We start from the raw sequence: 21,009 nt of genomic DNA, 5'->3' as shown, positions 1-21,009 counted from the left end.
CTTCTCATCTCTAACAGTCATTTGGATTTTCCATTCTGCAGCTTGCTTAATTTATATAAGTTGCCATTTTTCTATTGAAATATTTCTGTTTTTTTATCTTTTTTCCAAATTTGTAAAAAACTTATTTTTCCTACTTCATGGATAAGAAATATTTTCCAGAATTATATTTCTTCCAAATCCATCTATCTAGGAAAGAAATTGAAATGAACCTCAATATTACAGAGTGTAAAATATATGTCGCATTCAGGTTGAATTAAATATTATATCATAAATAAATATTAAGGCAGATAATTTCAGTGTCTATGCACCATCTTGAGCTGAGGAAAAAACTAAACCTAGAGAGTCAGAATCCATGAATGAGGAGATGTACTAAATATGCTGAGCATGTCTTAATTACTTTTTAATTTTTCTTATGTGAAATATGTCCCAAACTAAGTTAATAAGCAGTTTTCATAAACAACTGGAGACTCCTTCTGATGTAGAAATCAAAGGCTTAGTCGTCTAACCTCAGCTGACACCTGAGAAAGTTAACCTGGGAAACAAAGAATTCCTTCCTGATGGAGGAAGTAAGCGGCTGCAGAGAACTCACTGAAGAGTTTACAAATCCCAATCCATAGCACAACCACAGACGGGGACTTTTGTTTGATAAGGTATTTTAGTCCGGTTGTCATTTCCTTTGAATCAGAAGCTCAGGGTAGAGTCCCTGGAGAAAGGCTTCCTTGGTGCAAATCCACGATGCCAGAGGCGTGCAGTGGTGGGGATGGTCCCTCCCCAGGGTGTGCCAAGCCACTATAAACGGTGGGGAAGGGACTCACCAGTGCAGTGCCAAGAGTTCTGCCAGAGACAAGAAGCCAACACTGAGAGGGAAAGTACTTGACCCGTAGCAACACGGACTGGGAAAGGTCGGTGAGGTCAGTACAGATGCGAGTTCTGAGCGAAAGACACCACCAGAGCACACTCCAGCACCTGCAGAGCTGCGCCGACACCTGCCAGCCCTGAATGCGAGACCCCACAGCTTGCTGTTCACTCAGGAAGTCGCCGTGTTTCACTGAGATGCTACACAACTGAGAAACACAGGAGGATGTCATTTATCTGTGCACTTTAAATTGAGCCTATTCAAAGCAAGACTTCTTGAACATAAAAATAAATTGATCTTCTCACAGGTAAGCAGAAAACACTTTTTAAGTTACTAAATAAAATTACATTGAAGTTTGAATGTCACTTTTTACATATAGGAGAGTCTTCAGTTCTAATCTTCAGTTTGCTATTTAATTTACTCTGGGAACTTGAGAAAGCAATTTAATTTCTCTGAGCATAAAAATTCATGTTTCTGCCTACAAAATTTCATCTTTTTTGAACTGGAAAATATTTATGACAAACATCCTTGTTCTGCTAAACCAACCTACAGAGTGTTAGCTGAGTGGGGAATAAAATGATTTATATCATTTATCCTTATATTCTAGCCAAAAGAAGGTTTCTGAAAGACTATCTCATGTGGATGTGAGGTAATTTGAGAAAACATAAAACAATTCTTTGATGAAAGGAAAACATCAATTATATCATGTTAAAAAGTAAAACTGATATCCAAACTATTGAGTTTATTACAGTTTACTACTATTAAATTAAGCAATGGCTTTCAGGCAGATTGGGGACTAAAACTCTTATTGCCTTTCTTGTCTTGATGTTCTTTCATGATGATGTTTAAAAAGAGAATCTCGAAACTCCGCTGAACCTCGTCTTTTTGAATACTAAAGTTCAGATATGGAATGAGAAAATTCAAGAGGGTGATGAACAAAAAGGCCAACCAATACACAGGTTAAAAAAGGCAGTGAACATCTGTATTTGTCTGGCATGTGCTCTAAACGCATCCTGTGGTGATCACAGACAAACACCGTGAAAGCCCTGTGAGCAGCCTCTGAAACTGGGTTCTACTAACCTCTGCTTTGCTCCACCTCCGCTGTGCTCTTTCTGGTCTGCTGGGCACTCATGAAATTCAATGAATTCTTTTGGAGCCCAGGTGCATACTTCCCACTTGAAAAGAGAATAATATCATCTTGGTATGCTGGCAAGGCAGCTTTACCCAAAACTGGAGAGATCTACCCGATGCCCCAAGATATGAGCACAAGTTGCAAATGACTGGGGCAGGTGTTCACAGCAAGTGGTCCGGAGCCTGCTGGACACGATGTCAGAGAGGCAGATCAGGCACCCTAGTTTTATTTTGTTTTCTTTTACTCTTTATTTATTAACACTTCACTCCTGAAAGCAGTGATTTGAATAGATTTCAAATTACTTAAAACTTGTAAAACAAATTTTTACCACAACGATTTATCTAAAGATATGCTGCTAAGAGTGAACGGCATTTGAGGTCCCTGGAAGATGGGTTAATGAGCAAACACTGGGTAATGCTGGGTGTGAGCAAGTGGTCCCTGAGACCCCCACCCCTTGCCTTCCAGCCTCCATCCTCCTTATTCTGACCCAGGGCTTCCTGCGAGTGGTCAATATTTTTCCTCTGCCTGGACACTCAGACAAGGCAGCTGCTACTTTGTAGTAAACGGAAGAGTGGGAGGTCAGTTGGCTAACAGAGAATTCACCATTTTCTCAGCAGAGGATCCCTGAAGAGGCAGCCTTGCTGAGTTCTAAGGAGAATCTCCAAATCCAGCACTGGGTCAGGAAGGGCTGAGACCCAGACTGGAGAGAGAACAGGCCTTGGCCCCTGGTGGCCAGAGGGCTCGGGCAGTAAGGGAAGATCGCTCCCCTCCTTGGTGCTGCAGGCCGGGACATCATAACCGTCCACACCACGCAGGAATCCCAGAGCAGAGGTGACTCATCTGCAGCTGTACCAGGATGGCAGGGGTGCACCCGAGGCACACGGCACCCTGACAATGTGGGTTTGAGGGAATCTGTGCAACTCAAGGACTCTGTGAAGTGGGGGACGTCTGTCACTGAGCTGCAACCTGCTGTGCAGGATTCCTAGCTTCCCTGGCAAAATGTTATGACTAAAGGAAGATGAAATGCTCCCACAGCCCACCCTTTAGATCCTAGGTTCTGCCTGAATTTTAAGGAAGTATCAAGAGTTTTTTGAAATTGGATTTCTTATGAAGATTAGTACCTGCATGGAAACCAAAGTGTTCCCTAAAGCAAGGCTAGTCTGAGAGAAGAAAGCAGAGAACGAACTGGTGAGTAGGCAATCTTTTAAAAATTTCTAAAGTGACACACACTTATTAAAGAGTGGGGGAAGAAAAGGCAGATTTGAAAGTCAAGTTGGCTTTGCACGCCCACCTCAGTTCCTAGGGTGAGACTGTCTTCACCTGCTCAAGGTAGCCTTCTGTTTACATCCAACATGCGGCTGATACTGTTTTCCTCCTTTATGTTTAGTAGCTCCTTCTCTCTTAGAGACACACTGGGACATCACTTCACTTCTGTATCTGTCTGTATGTCTCAGATTTCATATCAGCCGAGGTCAAGGGATATTTTTCAGGGGACTGACAATTCCATAATAAGTAGGAAAAATTAAAACACACACTGCTCACCTTTGGGTAAATGTGAACAAAGCTGAATAATATAAACTCTGATATTAATAAAATAGTTTAATTACCATTGAGACTTCCTTGGGAGAGTTGGCATACTAGACCTTCAGGGTTAGGCTCTGAGCAGTCTCTGCCAGGAGCATCACAGTTCTCATATGAGCATTGCTCCTCTGCAGACCATAGCACTTCTCTGTCCTGGGCACTATGCACGGAGGACATTTGTACTTCACAACAGATGGTCCCTGTGTCTCTGTTGCTGAGGCTGATAGCTGGGTCTGGTCTCTGTGTCCCTGTTCCTAATGCTGATGGCTGAGTCTGGTCCCCATGACCCTATTGCTGAGGCTAATGATTGGGGTTGGTTCCTGTGTGTCTGTTGCTGAGGCTGATGGCTGGGGCTGGTCCCTGTTGCTGGGGCTGAGGGGCTGGGGATGGTCCCTGTGTCCCTGTTCCTAGGGCTGATGGCTAGGTCTGGTCCCTGTGTCCCTGCCTTCTGAATATCACTGGATATTACATGAAGAATGGAAAGTGAGTTTCATCAGGCAGCACCCTTTCCACTGGCAACCCAGGAAATCTGAAGGTCTAAACATCATAACCCCTCGTTCCTTGGATCACTGCACTTTCTTTCATTCATACCCCTGTTCTAGAGGGCAGCATGTGGACTAAGAAGTGTGCAATCATGCTACATATCAGGAAAACAAATGAGGAGCCTGAAGAGCAGAGGACCAGAACATTCCCAGAGCACTATAACTAACCTGAAAGGGAACTGTCTGACCCAAGGCCTGACAATTTCAAATGCCATGTTATTAAATCATCCTGTACAAGTTCCACATTTTCTAAAAGTAGAAGAGTGTGTCTCCTTAAACTACATCTGATGACTATCTAGGAAGAGCCTATCTGCATTCATTTGGGAGGTAGGCAGGAATAGTGGAAAGGGGAGGTTAAACAATTTAATCCCCAAACCAAGGAATCTCATAGGCATTGAGGATAAATTAGAACCAGTGGAAAGGCAGGAATAGCATCTTAATCTGCCTGATAGAAAGCAGTGAGAACCGAGTAACAATGAAATACCAAGGGAAAGCCCTGTGAATATAGACATCGCTGATATGCTTTAACTTTCAAAGTCATCTTGCTAAGAAGCTGTTACAAAATTGTCAATTTTTGAAATACCTCAACAAGTATATATTTATATTTTTACCAATTTTTTTCACATTCTTAATATGATCAATCTATAAATTTGTGCAAGTCACCAGCCAAATAAGTAGCTAAACTGACATAATCAATAAGAATATGTTTATTAATATACTGATTTTTTTTTATTTCAGGAAACCAAAGGTCGGGTCATTTATCATGAGCAGGGCTAACGAGAGTGCCCCACAGGAGTTCATCCTGCTGGGTTTCTCAGATCGACCCTGGCTAGAGCTTCCGCTCTTTGTGGTGTTCCTGGTCTCCTACGTCTTGACCATCTTGGGCAATATGACAATAATTCTTGTGTCTCATCTGGATCCTAAACTCCACACCCCCATGTACTTCTTTCTCACCAATCTCTCACTTCTGGACCTCTGCTACACCACCAGCACTGTTCCACAGATGCTGGTGAACATCCGCAGCACCAGGAAGGTGATCAGCTATGGCGGCTGTGTGGCCCAGCTCTTCATCTTCCTGGCCCTGGGTTCCACTGAATGCCTTCTGCTGGCCGTCATGTCCTTTGATAGGTTTGTGGCTATCTGCCGGCCACTCCGGTACTCGGTTATCATGCACCATGGGCTCTGCCTTCAGTTGGCAACTGCCTCCTGGGTTAGCGGCTTCAGCAACTCGGTTCTGCAGTCCACCTGGACCCTCCACATGCCGCTGTGTGGCCACAGAGAAGTGGACCATTTTTTCTGTGAGGTGCCTGCGCTGCTCAAGCTGTCCTGTGCTGACACGACAGCCAACGAGGCTGAGCTGTTCTTCATCAGCGTGCTGTTTCTCTTAATACCCGTGACACTCATCCTCATATCCTACACATTCATCGTCCAAGCAGTGCTGAGAATACAGTCAACAGAAGGTCGCAGAAAGGCATTTGGGACATGTGGCTCACACCTAATTGTGGTGACACTTTTCTATGGCACTGCCATCTACATGTACCTGCAGCCGCCATCTCCCACCTCCAAGGACCGGGGGAAGATGGTGTCTCTTTTCTATGGAATCATCACACCCATGCTGAACCCCATCATCTACACCCTTAGGAACAAGGAGGTAAAGGGAGCTTTTAAAAGGTTGATTTCAAGGGCCTTCTTAATAAACAAGTAAGGGATACCTGATGGCAGGCCTTAATAGAGGCCAGAGGATTCACATGGCTTAATTCAGTCCTTTCTGCTGCTTTACTCTCAAGAAGATCATGGTGATCTGCAAATGAAAGGCTTCCATGGAGAACTGCATTTGTTTCTACTGCTTCAGTGTGTTTATTGGGTGGTCCTGAGAACTAGTCTTTTATGACTCCCCCAAATTCTGTAGTTTTAAATCTTTACATTCTCAAGTTTTATAAACCCTGGTTAGTATATTTGGAGAAGAGTCTTGGACTTCTTTGAGATTAAATTAAAAGCCCAGAAATTCTTCCCCCAGAAATAAAATGCTTTTATGCACACACACACACACACACACACACACACACACACACACACACACTGACCTTTAGACATTTGCAAATCTAACAGAAGGCTATAAAGCTACCCATAGCCCCTTCTTGATTATAAACACAAGGTTAGTAGCCCTAGCCTAAATTGCAACATTATTCGCAATACTAAAATCCATGATAATTTTTCCCAGAGTTTCACTCTGATCTCCCAGTCTTGCTTCTGTGCTTTCCACTTCTCCTGCATTGAAATTCCATCCCACCCCATCCACCAAATAAAACTGCAGCTGCAGCTCACATCCGAATCAAGTCACTGCCTCCTGACACTTTTCTTTCTGATTTCTCCTACTGTGTATATTCTCTCTTTCTGCGTGAAGTCTGGGTAGCTCATCACATAACCACATCCACTGCATGTTCAATGATCTTCTTCTAGGAGGCAAGCAGTTAGCTCAGTACTCAGCCCTCAGGAAGCACAGACTGTGACTTGTTTTTCTTGCACTAGGACTTTAGAACTCATCAAAGTGTGAAGGAACTATCTGCATGGTGGTAACTGCCTCCTGGGTTAGTAGCTGGGTTAGTTAACTACCTGGTTAATTGTGTGATATGTTGCATTGCAATTAACTGCTTATTCACTATCCTTCTTTTTCCAATGCTTTCTTCCACCAAATATATCAAAAACAGAAAATGCGATAACTAAGAAACACCATTAGGTCATTTTTTCCTCAACGTCTTATAGTAACAACTGATATTTTGCCTCACTATAATGCCATGATTTATCTTAACACTGTGACATACATCCAAGTCCCTTGGAGGACTTCTAAAATTCAGTTCACTCTTTTTATGTTTTCTGAAATGAACAATTGATTCAATATATTGTGTACTAGTAAATTTTAAAGAGATTCACAACAAAATTCCATAAATATTTTGCTATCAAGATATTTATAAATATATATAATAAAATAATTTGTAAATAAATATATGATCACTGAACTCCATTCTAGATTCATTTAGAACAACGACAACAAAAATATAAATTTCAGTGCTTTAGAAGCTACAGACTGATTACAGTAGGGAATATTGTGTGTGTGTGACATGGTTGATTTCTGAGTAGAGTTTGCAAAATTTCTCATCATGCTTTTGCATAATATGGAGCAATGATGATCAAGATGATACAACAATTGTTTGTTCCCATCTGCTTGTGAAACCCTACTCAAAGTGAAAATACAATACTAGGCCTTGGAAAGAAGCCCTACTGCCACAGACATACATCTCTGTCCTACTAGAATGGGCATTTAGTGATACATGGCATGAACTGAATGAGGACAGGCTAAAAATAACAAGCTAAAAATAACACTAAAGGGAGAGAAATGTTGTCATAAAATCTAAAAATAGAACTTAAAAACAAAAGCAATGAAGAAAGAGGTGGAATTTAGCATGACTCAATATGGACATTTTACTTCATTGTACCTTCTGCAGGGTGTGGAAATAGGACAGGCAGTGAATCCCCGAGGGTCTCACCTGGGAATGGGTGCTGATAATCAGAGGCTGATAAGCTGTTGGTTTGGAGATTTGCATTTAAGAGCTGTCTACCAAACTAAAACACCAGCACAGAACCGTGGCTGAAGCATGGAGTGAGACCACCATGCTTCCTCAAGAGCTCTGGAGCTTTGGGTGTGTCCATGTGGAGCAGGGAATGCTTAGGCCAAGCAGAGCAAGTGGCTCGCACCAAGCACCAAGCACCAAGGGTGGTCATGAGCACAGTGAAGTTTGTTTCATAAAGGTCACATTTCTAAATAATAGGTGAAAATTGACAGATTGTTTAGCATGATATAATAAAGACTCTCACTGTGATGAAACAGTTGAGCATTCTGGCATGTGGGAAAAAGGAATGCCGAGATTGAGTTAAGAAACCGACACAATGCATTTCTTCTTTAAATTCTGTTTTAGGAACTTCCTACAGTGAAATCAAATTTGTCAAAATCATTTAACCTGTTAATGATCAAAGGAACCAATACAGGTAAGGAAAACCATAGCTATAATCAAACCTGGGGGAAATGTCAGACTGAGGTGATCCCTTGCAGCATGTAAGAGAAGGGCTGGGAAAGCTATTCTGCCTTTGCACATACAAGTCAGCCCTGGAAAACACGGAATGACTTGGTGGGCAGACAGCTCTGTGGAGATATAATTTCAACACTGGAGGAAACTGGGCTACACAGCTTGTAAGATCCCTTCCAACCAAGAAGCCCATGGCTTTACCAATACAATATAAGAGGAATCCAGTTGGATATCAAAATAATTTCTATAAAATAAAATTTTGGATCAAGTGAAGTAACCAATGGTATTAGTTCCTTGCTAAAGCAAACTGCCACATGATGGTGGCTTAAGACACCAGAACTTAAGTTTTTTTAAGTTCCAGAGGCCACAGTCTGAAATCCAGGGTCAGCCAAGGCCATACTCAGGCTGGAGTATGGAGGAGAAAGTGCAGGGCCCTGAAGGGTGCTCTGTGCTCCCTGGGTGCTTCTTCCCTGGAGCCACCTGACTCTCACCTGTGGGGAAGGGAGCTACATTCTTCTCTTCCTTGGGCACTTCTGTCAAACCTCTGCCTGTATCCTAAGGATTCATGATGGGATCCAGAATCCACCCAGATAATTTAAATGAATGCCTCCCCTTGAACTTCCTTACAATGTTTTTTGCAGGTAACTTTCACAGATTACAGGCATTACCATGTAGACATGTCTTTTTGGGGGTAGAGGGCATCACTCAACACACTATACCATCTGTATTGTTGAGAACTGTGTAGCCCATGGTGGGGAGCCACATTGAGTTAGCACGCCTTCCAGTCCTGATGCACCATGGGATCTGAAAGATCACTGTAGTCTCTCACAGTAGAGCCAAGACTCGTGACTCAGCCTTTTCCCCTACTCTGATAGCAAGGCCAGTCTTCTGAGTAGGCCTACCCTGGGGTTGGGCTACACTCACCTATTCCTTTATAATCCTACCCCTTTGCCCTGTTTGGGATAGAATGTTCCATGGAAACTCCCTTTGTGTGTCCCCTTCTCTTGCTCTGCCTTTGGGTGTGGCCTTCCTAGATGTCAGTCAATCTGCTGACAGCAGACATCATGAAGCTAGACTCAATCCCCTGAAACCTGACCCCTTACCTCATTTGAATGGCTTCTCCCCAATAAAAGGGTTCAGCATGAGCGCAGAAACACGCTCTGCTCTCTCTTTTTGTGGACCATTAAGGTCAGAAAAGCCATCACAGGACCCAAAGAAAAAGGTATCTCTGTCTCTTGTGTGATTATTTCCTACAGTCCAGTTCACCTGGAGTGACCTCGAGTGTTTTAGTTATGAGAAACTCGACAGCCCATCATAAAATTAACATTTTGTGAGGAGGGGATGTTCCAGATTGTATAAAAACAAACCCAGTATACACTGTCTATAAAATATAGACTTCATTCTTTTATATTTATAAATTAAGTTTATTTAAACTGATTAGATAAAATATAAAATGTGCATGCTAATGGCCTATCATGTGGTGTTTTGATACATGCATATATTGAGTAGTGTTTAAATCAGGTTAAACATATCTCTTCAAGCATTTGTCACTTCTATATGGGGAAGACAATCAAAGAACTGTCTTCCCACTCTGTGAAATGTGCAGGGCATAATGGTTATCCATAGTCATCCTATTGTGCAGCATCACAACAGAGCCTCTGGCCTCATCTGACTTGGGCCCACTGGTCAGCTTCTCCATTCTCTCTATATTCTGACTCCCCCACTCTACTCTCGATTCCTGTGAGATGGACTTGTTCTTGTTCCACTAAGAGATGTGCAGTACTTGTCCTTCTGTGCCTGGCTTAGCATACTTGACACATGATCTCCAATAGACAGGATTTCATTCTTTCCTATAGCTGTACAGTCTGCCAATGTGGATGCTTAGGACACACTTCCCCAAAAGATGACTGCAGAAGTCTGGTGTGCCATCCCAAAATACACTCCTGTGGCATGTTTTAATAGACTGCAGATTCAGGAGGAGCTCTGAAAAGCTGCCCTTTTGCAGAGAAAACGTACTTTAGCAAACATACCTGTCAGGAAGCAGGTTGTTCTGTTGGAGTCTGTAATCAAGTCAGGATGGCGCCTGGTATTTTGCCAGGGGAATGTAGAGTTTGCAAACAAGTCTGGATGGTGCCTGGCAAAATGCCAGAGGGAGTGGTTTGAGAAGTAACAAAAGCGAGCCATTAAGTGTGGAGATTCCTTATTGGTTGACTGATGTATATAGTTTATGCTAATTAAGATAAGCTGTGCAAAATGTATAAATAGCTCTGTTGTCCTACAATAAATGGCTCCCATTCCTGCTGTATTAATCTACAGAAGTTATTCGTCACCCCCCCCCCCCGCAGATGGTGGCCCGTTACGGGGAGCCCCAGGACACTTGGGGGTAAGTGACGAAAAAAAGCTGCCCGTCCATAGATAGGACGGGAGCAATCTGCTCGTCCCTAGGCAGATAGGGTGAGAGGAAAAATGGCCATTTCAAGAAAATGGAGAAGATTGATGCAGTATGTTTGTGTCTTGTTTTGTCTCAGTGTATTGTATTGTCTTTATGATGAAAATATGGAAGGGGTGAGAAGTAAATTGATAAGGGAAAGAGGCACCCCAGTGGAACCAAGAATAGTTAGGGCATGTGTTGATAAGAGCCCAGGAACTCTAGTCAGAAAGAAAAAGAAAGTTCAGAAGAAGAAGGATTATCAGAAAAAAAGTTGCAGCAAAAGGCTATTACTAAATACTTTTCGTTACTGGAGGGTGCGTGAATCAGTGCAGCAGCCGCCATGTGCACGAGCCAGTCATGGCGCAGCAAGGGCTTTCCAAGTGGTGGCAGTCGTCTCTTCCACTGCCGGGAGCCCAAATCTAGACCTGACCCGGAGGCACAGCCTCGCAGGTTCTTGCTCCCTGTGCCTGGAAGCAGTTTGAGTCCGGGACTCTCCCCAGGGCCATCTGGGGCTGCCCAGGATGCTACAGCTGGCAGAAGACGCTACCAGCATCCCTGATGTTTGGTCATTTTCAATGCCAATAACTAAGCTACAATGGCTTTCCCACACCTGGAAGCTAATGAGTAATAAGCACTATTAAGGCTTATTTCAAATGTAAAAAAAATCTTGAGATAATGTACTAAATTGTTCAGAAGGTTGTTTTCTTAGTGGAATGCTACAGGATTTTCTTTAGCCAGCGTTGCAGAGTTCCTGCCTTCATCCCAGTGCCGGTGAAAAAGAAAGTGGAAGAATTTCCAGTGTTGCTGAAAACCTGAAAACCGGAGGAGACTTCGGCTGAGAACCGGACAGATCAAGCTAGCTGCCTGCAGAACTTACCTGGACTCTGATTTAAGCTAGCTGCCTGCAGACCTGGACTGTGAGTTAATCTATTGAGAAAATGCTTTACCTGGACTGAGACAACAAACTGTAATCTACAACAAATTGTAACTTGGTATCTTTGCTAACAGTGTCATTGCGCAGCCGCCCACGACCCTCAGGACCCGGACAGGCTCAGCCCCCAACAACCCTGAGGGCCCAAAGCGCAGCCCCCCACGACCCTCAAGACCCTCAGGGCCCACGGGCAGCCCCCCACGACCCTCAGGGCCCCGATGCTCGGCCCCCCACGACCCTCAGGGCCCCAACACGCGGCCCCCCACGACCCTCACGACCCTCAGGGCCCCGACTTGCAGCCCCCCCAAGACCCTCAGGGCCCCGAAGCGCGGCCTCCCACGGCCCTCAGGGCCCGACGCGCGGCCCCCCACGGCCCTCAGGGCCCCGACGCGCGGCCCCCCACGGCCCTCAGGACCGCGACGCGCGGCCCCCCACGACCCTCAGGGCCCCGACGCTCGGCCCCCCACGACCCTCAGGGCCCCGACGCGCGGCCCCCCACGACCCTCAGGGCCCCGACGCTCGGCCCCCCACGACCCTCAGGGCCCCGACGCGCGGCCCCCCACGACCCTCAGGGTCCCGACGCTCGGCCCCCCACGACCCTCAGGGCCCCGACGCGCGGCCCCCCACGACCCTCAGGGCCCCGACGCGCGGCCCCCCACGACCCTCAGGACCCCGACGCGCGGCCCCCCACGACCCTCAGGGCCCCGACACGCGGCCCCCCACGACCCTCAGGGCCCCGACGCTCGGCCCCCCACGACCCTCAGGGCCCGACGCGCGGCCCCCCACGACCCTCAGGGCCCCGATGCTCGGCCCCCCACGACCCTCAGGGCCCCGACGCGCGGCCCCCCACGACCCTCAGGGCCCCGACGCGCGGCCCCCCACGACCCTCAGGACCGCGACGCGCGGCCCCCCACGACCCTCAGGGCCCCGACACGCGGCCCCCCACGACCCTCAGGGCCCCGACGCTCGGCCCCCCACGACCCTCAGGGCCCGACGCGCGGCCCCCCACGACCCTCAGGGCCCCGACGCGCGGCCCCCCACGACCCTCAGGTCCCCGACGTGCACGGCCCCCAACAACCCTGAGGGCCCGAGGCGCACGGCACCGCCTTGACCCTAACGACCCCGCCCCCACGGCCCCGAGACCCCGCCCCCACGGCCCCGAGACCCCGCCCCCACGGCCCCGAGACCCCGCGCGAGCCTCAGGGCACCGCAAGTTCCCCCACGGATCCGCCTCGACCCGGTCCAGCTGCGAGAGTCCACCTTTGTCGCTGCCTGAGGCTTTCAATTCATAGTGAGTGGGATTTCCCTGAGAAAGCAGAAAGAAGGGCCGCTGAAGCTCTGTTAGTAAAAGTGAAATTACTGAAGCTTACTTTTTTGAAAGGAAAATATGTCAACAGTTTGATTTTAAAAAAAAAAAGGCAAAGCAAACATTCTTAGTACCATGAGGGAAGGTCACCAGCAAAGCATTGGTGGTTCAGTGGTAGAATTCTCGCCTGCCACGCGGGAGGCCCGGGTTCGATTCCCGGCCAATGCAGCTCAGTGTTTTGTGCTTTTTAACCTTCTCGCCATTGCCTCCCCACGGAGAACGAAGCCAGCAGGCTGCATGCAGAAGGGCTAATTTCCTGCGGGAACATCAAGCTGCTCTTCTCTGGGAACTTTCCAGTCAGTTTCCCTCTGGGTTCTTTTATTTAGGAATGAACCAGGACAAACAATTCGCTTGCAAGAAGCTGAAGGTGGGATGCGGCGGGGAGCCCTTCTGTGGAAATGATAAAGGTGCTATTATCTAGCGTCGGGGCCAAGCAGCAGAGTGGCGCAGCGGAAGCGTGCTGGGCCCATAACCCAGAGGTCGATGGATCGAAACCATCCTCTGCTAGCCTTTTCGTCCTTCCTTTTCAAGGATGTTTTCACCCAGAAATTCTTCTAAAATTTTAATACACGTTTCAGAAAGCAGACTTCGGATAAGAAATGCGACGCGATGAATTAATATTAACCCATCACTGGGAATATTTCTATCTCTGCTCCTATCATACTGTGAGCCAGAAGTAAATTCCTGCCACTTCACCTGAAAGGAAATAGCTTTATGTAAAATGGCTCTCCCAACAATGCCTGCCGTGTTCCTCCTCGGCATTTATTAATATACTGCATTTTGTTTACTCTCTTAGTATTTTCTCCCCATGGGAAGTCAGTTCACCAGGATCGACCTTGTGTCTTAACACTAGTTTTTCATTGTTCTAAGAACAAGGTCTGGTGCCACCTGGCACATCTTAGGTTCTGTTTTGTTTAATATTAGTTAAAAACCACAATGTCTAATTCATTGGACACCCGTATTCAACGTTATCCTTCACTGTCTTTTACTTTTTAAAAAACTATGGAAGAATACAAAAAGGACCACACAGAATTAATCTATTATTTAATATCATGATATTGACTACAAATCTATTTCGTACTTTAATGAAGAACAACCATTCATGATATGTAAGTACTGTTCAACTCCATCCCCAGTCTTGTATCCACTTTCTTAGGGCAACTGTATCGTTGATGTTTATCTGTCCCACTCCATTTTCAGTCTGGCCTAAATATGGACATATGGCAATACAATTGCCATCTGTCTTGAATTTTAAAACACTTCTCCGTGACAAGATTTTTAAATCTCATAGATCTCCAAAGACACATGTAATTTGCCTGCAATAATTGCCAAGCGAGATAAACCATCATTTCCTATTTATTCATGGGACTTATTCAAGTAATGGATTTTTAGTTTTTTCAAAGACATTGTGACTACATAAAGAATACTATCTTAATGTAGGGAACTCTGTTACCTCCTAATTCCTACAAGGACTAGTTCTTGGCTTTATGTAGTTTCCTATTGGTAAACATGGAAACGAAAAGGGTACAGTTGTATAAATGTACCATTTTGGAAAGAGCCAGCCCACAGGCCTCAAAACACATTCTCTTCATATAGCACTCTTCCAAAAACTGAAACAAATGTCATCTTATTGCATCTGTTGTGATAGTTTCACTGACCCGCAAGGAGGAGACTCGTGCTGGAAGACATTCTAGAGATCACTTTTAATTGAGGTGAAGGGGATCAGGAAGACCAGACCAGTAAATCACACAGAAAGTGGATTGACAAGCAGCAGGTTGGAAGACAGAACTCAAGCCTCTGCTTCCTCAAAGTGTAGTCTTCAGTGGCCCACTTTGTACTTCGAATGCCAATGATGAAGACTTCCCAATCTCAGAATTTCCTAGGGTGGCCTGATACGCTCCCAACTGAGAACTGCATGTTTCTGTGAGTTTTGGAGGAGAAAAGGGAACTGAGACTCCATGTCTGCCTTGTTTCCTTTCTACACTCTCCACCTGGAATAATTTTTGTATTTTATCAATTGTTTTTACAACTTAAATTCTCCCTCTATTGAGTTGTAAAATAGTCTAATAAATCAAGGACAATCAAAGATGCAAACCCCCATGGATTAGCTCATTTCTGGAGGCTCTGCCCGCCATGGCAGTGTACCTACCTAGAGTCTCCTCTGTCCACTTGTAACTCAGTGATGACTCAGACCCTCTTATTAGTAGTCCTCTTCTTCCCTATTACTTCTCCATCCCAGTGTTCAGCTGAAGTCTGTTTTTATCTAAGCACTAAGTTGACTCTTGAACATCTCACCTTGAAAACACAGGCCTCCTAGTGCTGAGAGACTTCCTCCCAGCTGCAGAGGGACAGAAGATAGACCCCGCTGCGAATATTTCAGGTGAAGGATTTTCAAAGGCCACAGACTTCTGAAGACTTTCATGACCCATGAAAGTCCTGCCTGTGGTCCCAGCTACGCAAGAGGCTGAGGCAGGAGGATGATTTGAGCCTAGGAGTTTGAGGAATGCCTGGGCGACATAGTGAGACCCTATCTCAAAATAGCAAAAAACAAACATAACAAGCTAAAAGTCTGTCATTGACTTTTAGTCTATTAGTCTTGCTTCTAAAAAAAAAAAAAAAAAAAAAAAAAGTGTTGCCCTATAAGATGCAAGTTGACATCTTTTCCCACTCAAAATGTTTCTTTAAACCAGACAAAAACAACTGGTTCTTCCTACCTCTCAGAAAAAAATAAAAAGACTAGATCAGTGACCCGTTAGATTTCATTAGATAGCTGATTTAAGCCTAATCTGAGAGATCCTGTACTTTATTTCAATAGACTGTAGGAAGCAGTAAGACAAAAAAGAAGGCATCAATCACAAAGAAATGGCAGGGAGTTCTAGAGATAGAACCAAAGGAATTCAGGCAGAGGGGACTACATCACAGTGAGACAGAGGTGAGAGGTGACAGATTTGCTAATCACACACATTGTGCACATATATCAGAACATCCATTGCACCCCATTAACATACACAACAGATTTGTCAATTAAAAATAAAAGCCAAATGCAGCAATGCCCACACCCTCCACTATTTCCACTTCTTGCTGTCAGCGGCGGAGAATTTTAATTTTTACTTCAGTTCACTTCTGTATACACTCAAAGAAAATGGCTCCTGACTGCCTGTGGTGTGAGACCCTGCATTAAAGAGGTAGTTCGTGGGCTAAGGGTGTAGTTCAAGAGTAAAGCATTTGCCCAGCATGCTTGAGGTCTGGGGTTCTATCCCCAGCACAAAAACCCTCTTTCATTACAGAGGTAATCAGGGTTAAATGAGGTCATAAGGGGGGAGGCCTAACCTGATAGGACCCAGGAGACACAGATGAAAATGTGCAGAGAAAAGTCCAAGAGAGCACAACCAGAGGGAGCCTTCTGCAAGCCAGGGGCAGGCCTCAGAGGAAACTGAATCTACCCACACCCAGATCTTGAAATTCCATCCTCCAGAACTGCAAGAAAATAACTGCTGTTCAAGCCACCCAGCTTGTGGCAGAACTGAGGGAGGAAACCCTGTTTTAGAAAAGTAAACCATAAATCCGTGCGGTTTTTCAAGATCCGCTGGCCTATTAGTATGACTTTGGGGCTCTTTGTGGCCTGGAACTGACAAGACAGAGAACGCAACCCATAGCTGTTGTCAACCTTGCTGAATTAACACAGGAGTTTTAACAGGATGTTTGGACACAGTGAGGCAGTAGAGCTGTTAAAGGAGGACTCACAAACATTTGAAAAAGAAAGTCTACCTGCAAAGAAGGCAAGAGAGCAGACAGAACATAAGAACAACCATGTTTAACGAGAAAAAGGAAAAGAAAATGTGCCAGTCATTGAGGTTTCCAAGTTTACATTGGCCAGGTCACCGTGGAAAAACTTCAGCTTGGTCACACAATCATCCTGCCCCTAGGTGTTTTAGCCTAGGTGGTTTTTTGTTTGTTTGTTTTGTTTTTGCCTCTGTGACCAAAAAGAATAATTTTATAGAAGAAAAAGTTTATTTGGGACTCATGGTTTCAGAGGTCTTAGTTCATAGACAGCCAACTCCATCTCACTGAGCCTAGAGGTGAGGCAGATCATCAAGGCAGAGGAGTGTAGAGAAGGAAAGAAGTTCAGGACATGGCACCAGGAAGCAGAAATATAGCTCAGCTTACCAAGGACAAAATATAACACCCCCCCCCCCTGAAAAACCAGCCTCTACCTCAGAGCTGTCTGTCCAAGGAAGGGACATGACCTTTGTCCTTGGAAAGACCCACAGAGCACTCCTAGGCACATTCCCACCCTGCCAAGTTGTTTATCTACAAGTAACTGGAGAGATCTGCTGGGCCAGGTGTCTCTGACTCAGTCAGGCTAGGTGGGGACCCATAGCAGCCCCCTAGCAGCCACCAATCAGCATGAGACAGGGAAGTACCTGGGATGCCAGATGACCCCCCAGTAGTTTATGGTGGTTGATTATGTGTTGGGAAACCATGTAGTTCAGCATGTTCACCCCTCTCAGCTTAAACCAATCAGTTCAAACAAATCTCCCTCTTGTAGTAACCAATCACCCCTACCCAACTTGTTCCCGCCAGTGAGTGTGCTAATCATGTTTTAGAGTTGTTTTATGATTTTTCCTGCGGTGTGTGATGATTTGCTAAGAGATGCTATGATGTATGTGAAGTCCCTGCCTTCCCCAAAGAGTGCATAAAACTGCTGCAAACCCTGGCCTCTCAGCGTCACCAGTTGCTGTGTGTGTGCGGGCGCGGAGGACCCAGCTAGCTCGCAATACATGCCTCTATGCTGCTTACACCAATCTTGGTCTCTGGTGGTCTTTTGGGGGTCCCGAATTGGAGCATAACACCCCCAAAATAAAAAATTTAAAAAAAAAACAAAATGCCCCTGTTGACTTATCCCCTCCAGCCACACCCCACCTGCCTACAATTACCACCCAGTTGATGCATATCAGAGAATTAATCCTCTGATTCAGTTAAGACACTCAGGTGCCATTCATTTCACCTCTAAACTTCCTTGCATTCTCCCACACGAGCTTTTGGGTGACACTTCACATCTAAACTTCAAGTCATGACAAACCTTCCAACAGCAGCCTCGCAAAACTCGGGAAGATCATTGTTTTTTGTCAGTGTTTAGGTTTATAGGAAATAGTTAGGTATTTGTTATTTTGAGGGCCAGAACTAGAAAGCATGATCCTATTATTTTCATTTATTTTAGGATACAGACAATTTTGTTTGTTTTTGTTTTGGACAGTTTGATCATACCACAGTATGGCCCCTCTCTCCCTCCACTCCCCTGCCCTCCCCATTCGCCTACCCTCCTCCACGCTTAAACTTCAATCCTTCAGTTAAAACCTTCAGTGGAAACCTTCCTCTAACATGCAGACTGCAGCACAGAGATGGTCTCAGTTCCCTTAGAACAGCGCCTTGGGCGTGTGCTTGTCTTCTACCACACGATGGCAGAAGAGGACAATAAGTCTTCTCCCGCCGGCTCCCGGAGGTTCATCCCTCAAAGGCACGGAGCAGTCTTCCCAGAAAGCAAGGAATGAAGGGAGGTGACAATTGTGAGGCCTACAAATTCAGGAACACCAGGAAGGCAGCTCTTCCGAGGACTGTCCCCAGTCCCAGTGCGTCCAGCCTGAATGACGGCGCAGAACTGAGGGAGGAAACCCTGTTTTAGAAAAGTAAACCATAAATCCGTGCGTTTTTCAAGATCCGCTGGCCTATTAGTATGACTTTGGGGCTCTTTGTGGCCTGGAACTGACAAGACAGAGAAAGCAACCCATAGCTTCAAGGAAAGCGAAGACAGAGCAAGAAAGAAGCCTTAAATGGTGGTTTTGGAGTCTCTGGTGAGATCCTGGGAGGGTAGAACATGGATTTACAATACAAGTGTTCTATGGCAGAGAGGATAACACGGTGGCAGAGGGTATTAATACTATGAAATGCCAGAAAGGAGAATTTAAGCACCATTGGGATACTGGGGAGGGAGAGATTGAGGAATTTTACATCAAGCATTGAAAGTCTCCAGAATACTCCTAGCAAGCCATGGCGTCTGGCTCTCTGCCTACCTCTGTGGCCTTGCTGGATCCCTGTTCTTTATGCACTAGGTTCTCCAACCTCTTTTGCTGATAATCAAATCATGGACTCTCAAATCCCAGCCTGATAGCTACCTCTCTGAACCAGCAAATGCATATCTCCTGATTAAAGATTCTAAGAAAGTGGCTTCTCCACGTTGCTGGGTTCCTTGCTCAACATTTTAACCTGAAGGAGCTTCCCTGGCCTGTTGTGCTTGGATGCGAATCATTTCAGCTCACCTATGTGCAGCACTGCAGAGCTTATGCGAAACGGGCGCAAATAACAATTCTTAATTTTACCTTCCAAATAACTCCTTTTTTAAAAAAAATTTATTAAGTTTTAGGTGGACACAAAATCTTTATTCTACATTTACGTGGTCCTGAGGATCAAACCCAGTGCCTCCTGCTTGCTAGGCGAGCACTCTACATCTGAGCCACAATCCCAGCCCCTAAAAACAACTTTTTCTTTGAAAAGCACGACCCCGTGACAACTTGCAACCCCTGGCGGGGTTTTTCAAGTACTGCTACTTCCGGGAGTTCAGTGAATTAATTACGTTGCCAAAAGCGAGTTTTGGCTATTGTAGCAGAAAAGAAAACTTCAATACTTTTTCCGAACGCGATAGGGAACACAAACTAACCTGACACTGCCTCTAAGCCTAACCTTTGCAGCGCTTTTTACGTTCTGCCGCGCCTGCGGATTCTTCCCAGCTTCACTGAAGGAAACAAAACAATAAATATGTATCTGCTACTTTCGATGGAAGCGTGGTTGGCTCTGAAGAGCACCTTTGTTGTACAGGCAGCCATTGGCGAGCCCACGTGGCGGTGGTGTACTTGGGCAGCGGCAGGCGCACCGTGGCCAGGGTCTCCCAGAACTCGTACGCGATTCTCTCCATCCTACTTCGGCGCCCTGCTCCGCACCTCCTTGGAGCCCTCGTGGGGACCGAGGCAGACTCCACTGGCTCGGGTACAGGAACCCTTAAGTACCCAAAAGAGAACCACTACGAGTCGGGTCCGGTCCTCCTTAGTTAGAACGCAACTCGCAGCAGAGTCTAACTTGTGATTGGAGGATATATGGAGCTCACGGCTCGGTATTGTCCAATCAAAATGCGTGTTTTAGAAATTGATTTTACAATATTTAAAATGAACTTACAACTTCAGCCAATGGCTCAGCTTCTTTTTCGCGCCCAAAGTGGCTATAAAGTGTGTGGGGTTTTTTGTTCTCTTCACACACGTTTTTGGTGTAGTTTGAGCGCACACGTCATGTCTGGACGCGGCAAGCAGGGTGGCAAGGCTCGCGCCAAGGCCAAGACGCGCTCTTCCCGGGCGGGCCTGCAGTTCCCCGTGGGCAGAGTCCACCGCCTTCTGCGCAAGGGCAACTATGCCGAGCGGGTCGGGGCCGGCGCGCCCGTCTACCTGGCGGCGGTGCTCGAGTACCTGACGGCCGAGATCCTGGAGCTGGCTGGCAACGCGGCCCGCGACAACAAGAAGACGCGCATCATCCCGCGCCACCTGCAGCTGGCCATCCGCAACGACGAGGAGCTCAACAAGCTGCTGGGCAAAGTCACCATCGCGCAGGGCGGTGTCCTGCCCAACATCCAGGCCGTGCTGCTGCCCAAGAAGACCGAGAGCCACCACAAGGCCAAGGGAAAGTGAAGTCCCTATAACCTAATCTTCCTAAAACCAAAGGCTCTTTTCAGAGCCACCTACCGTTTCTGAGGAAGAACTCAGCACTTTATTCTCTGAGTGTGTCGAGGTGCTTGTGTTTTAAGCATATTGAAGTAGTAAGATCAAGAATAGAACCCCCCTCCCATTCTATATCGTCCCCTTCCTCTAAATATTTCCGGCTCGTTACATAAACATTTTTGTGAGTGTGATGTTAAGATGACTTATTTTTCAGGTTTTTTTTTTTTTATAGGAGAGCTTGATGGTCTCATAGTCAACTAGAATTCCTTCCTAACAAAGGGCCTTTCAGGTCTGCTTATATTTACTGTAAAAGACCTTAGTATACATC

General features: G+C 45.9%; 2 protein-coding genes and 2 non-coding genes across 4 annotated transcripts; all 4 read left to right on the top strand.

Moving 5' to 3' along the window:
- The first annotated feature begins 4,874 nt into the window (after positions 1 to 4,874).
- Positions 4,875 to 5,902, top strand: LOC101973572 (olfactory receptor 2B2). The gene has a single exon (XM_005337098.4). It carries the CDS (start codon positions 4,875 to 4,877, stop codon positions 5,814 to 5,816), a length of 942 nt encoding a protein of 313 aa, XP_005337155.1. The 3' UTR covers positions 5,817 to 5,902.
- Positions 5,903 to 13,018: 7,116 nt separating this feature from the next.
- On the top strand, positions 13,019 to 13,089 carry Trnag-gcc (transfer RNA glycine (anticodon GCC)). Its single transcript has one exon. It is a non-coding gene; the product is annotated as a tRNA-Gly (tRNA).
- Positions 13,090 to 13,356: 267 nt separating this feature from the next.
- Positions 13,357 to 13,428, top strand: Trnam-cau (transfer RNA methionine (anticodon CAU)). Its single transcript has one exon. It is a non-coding gene; the product is annotated as a tRNA-Met (tRNA).
- Positions 13,429 to 20,235: 6,807 nt separating this feature from the next.
- On the top strand, positions 20,236 to 20,797 carry LOC101973285 (histone H2A type 1). The gene has a single exon (XM_013363675.4). It carries the CDS (start codon positions 20,259 to 20,261, stop codon positions 20,649 to 20,651), a length of 393 nt encoding a protein of 130 aa, XP_013219129.1. The 5' UTR covers positions 20,236 to 20,258; the 3' UTR covers positions 20,652 to 20,797.
- The last annotated feature ends 212 nt before the right edge of the window (positions 20,798 to 21,009 follow it).

The sequence above is a fragment of the Ictidomys tridecemlineatus genome, chromosome 8 (genome assembly GCF_052094955.1).
Source record: "Ictidomys tridecemlineatus isolate mIctTri1 chromosome 8, mIctTri1.hap1, whole genome shotgun sequence".
NCBI lineage: Eukaryota > Metazoa > Chordata > Mammalia > Rodentia > Sciuridae > Ictidomys > Ictidomys tridecemlineatus.
This window is presented reverse-complemented; position numbering and strand designations above follow the sequence as displayed.

Excerpts from the sequence above, each read along its gene's own strand:
- LOC101973285 (XM_013363675.4), top strand. The coding sequence starts at position 20,259 with ATGTCTGGACGCGGCAAGCAGGGTGGCAAGGCTCGCGCCAAGGCCAAG.
- LOC101973572 (XM_005337098.4), top strand. The coding sequence starts at position 4,875 with ATGAGCAGGGCTAACGAGAGTGCCCCACAGGAGTTCATCCTGCTGGGT.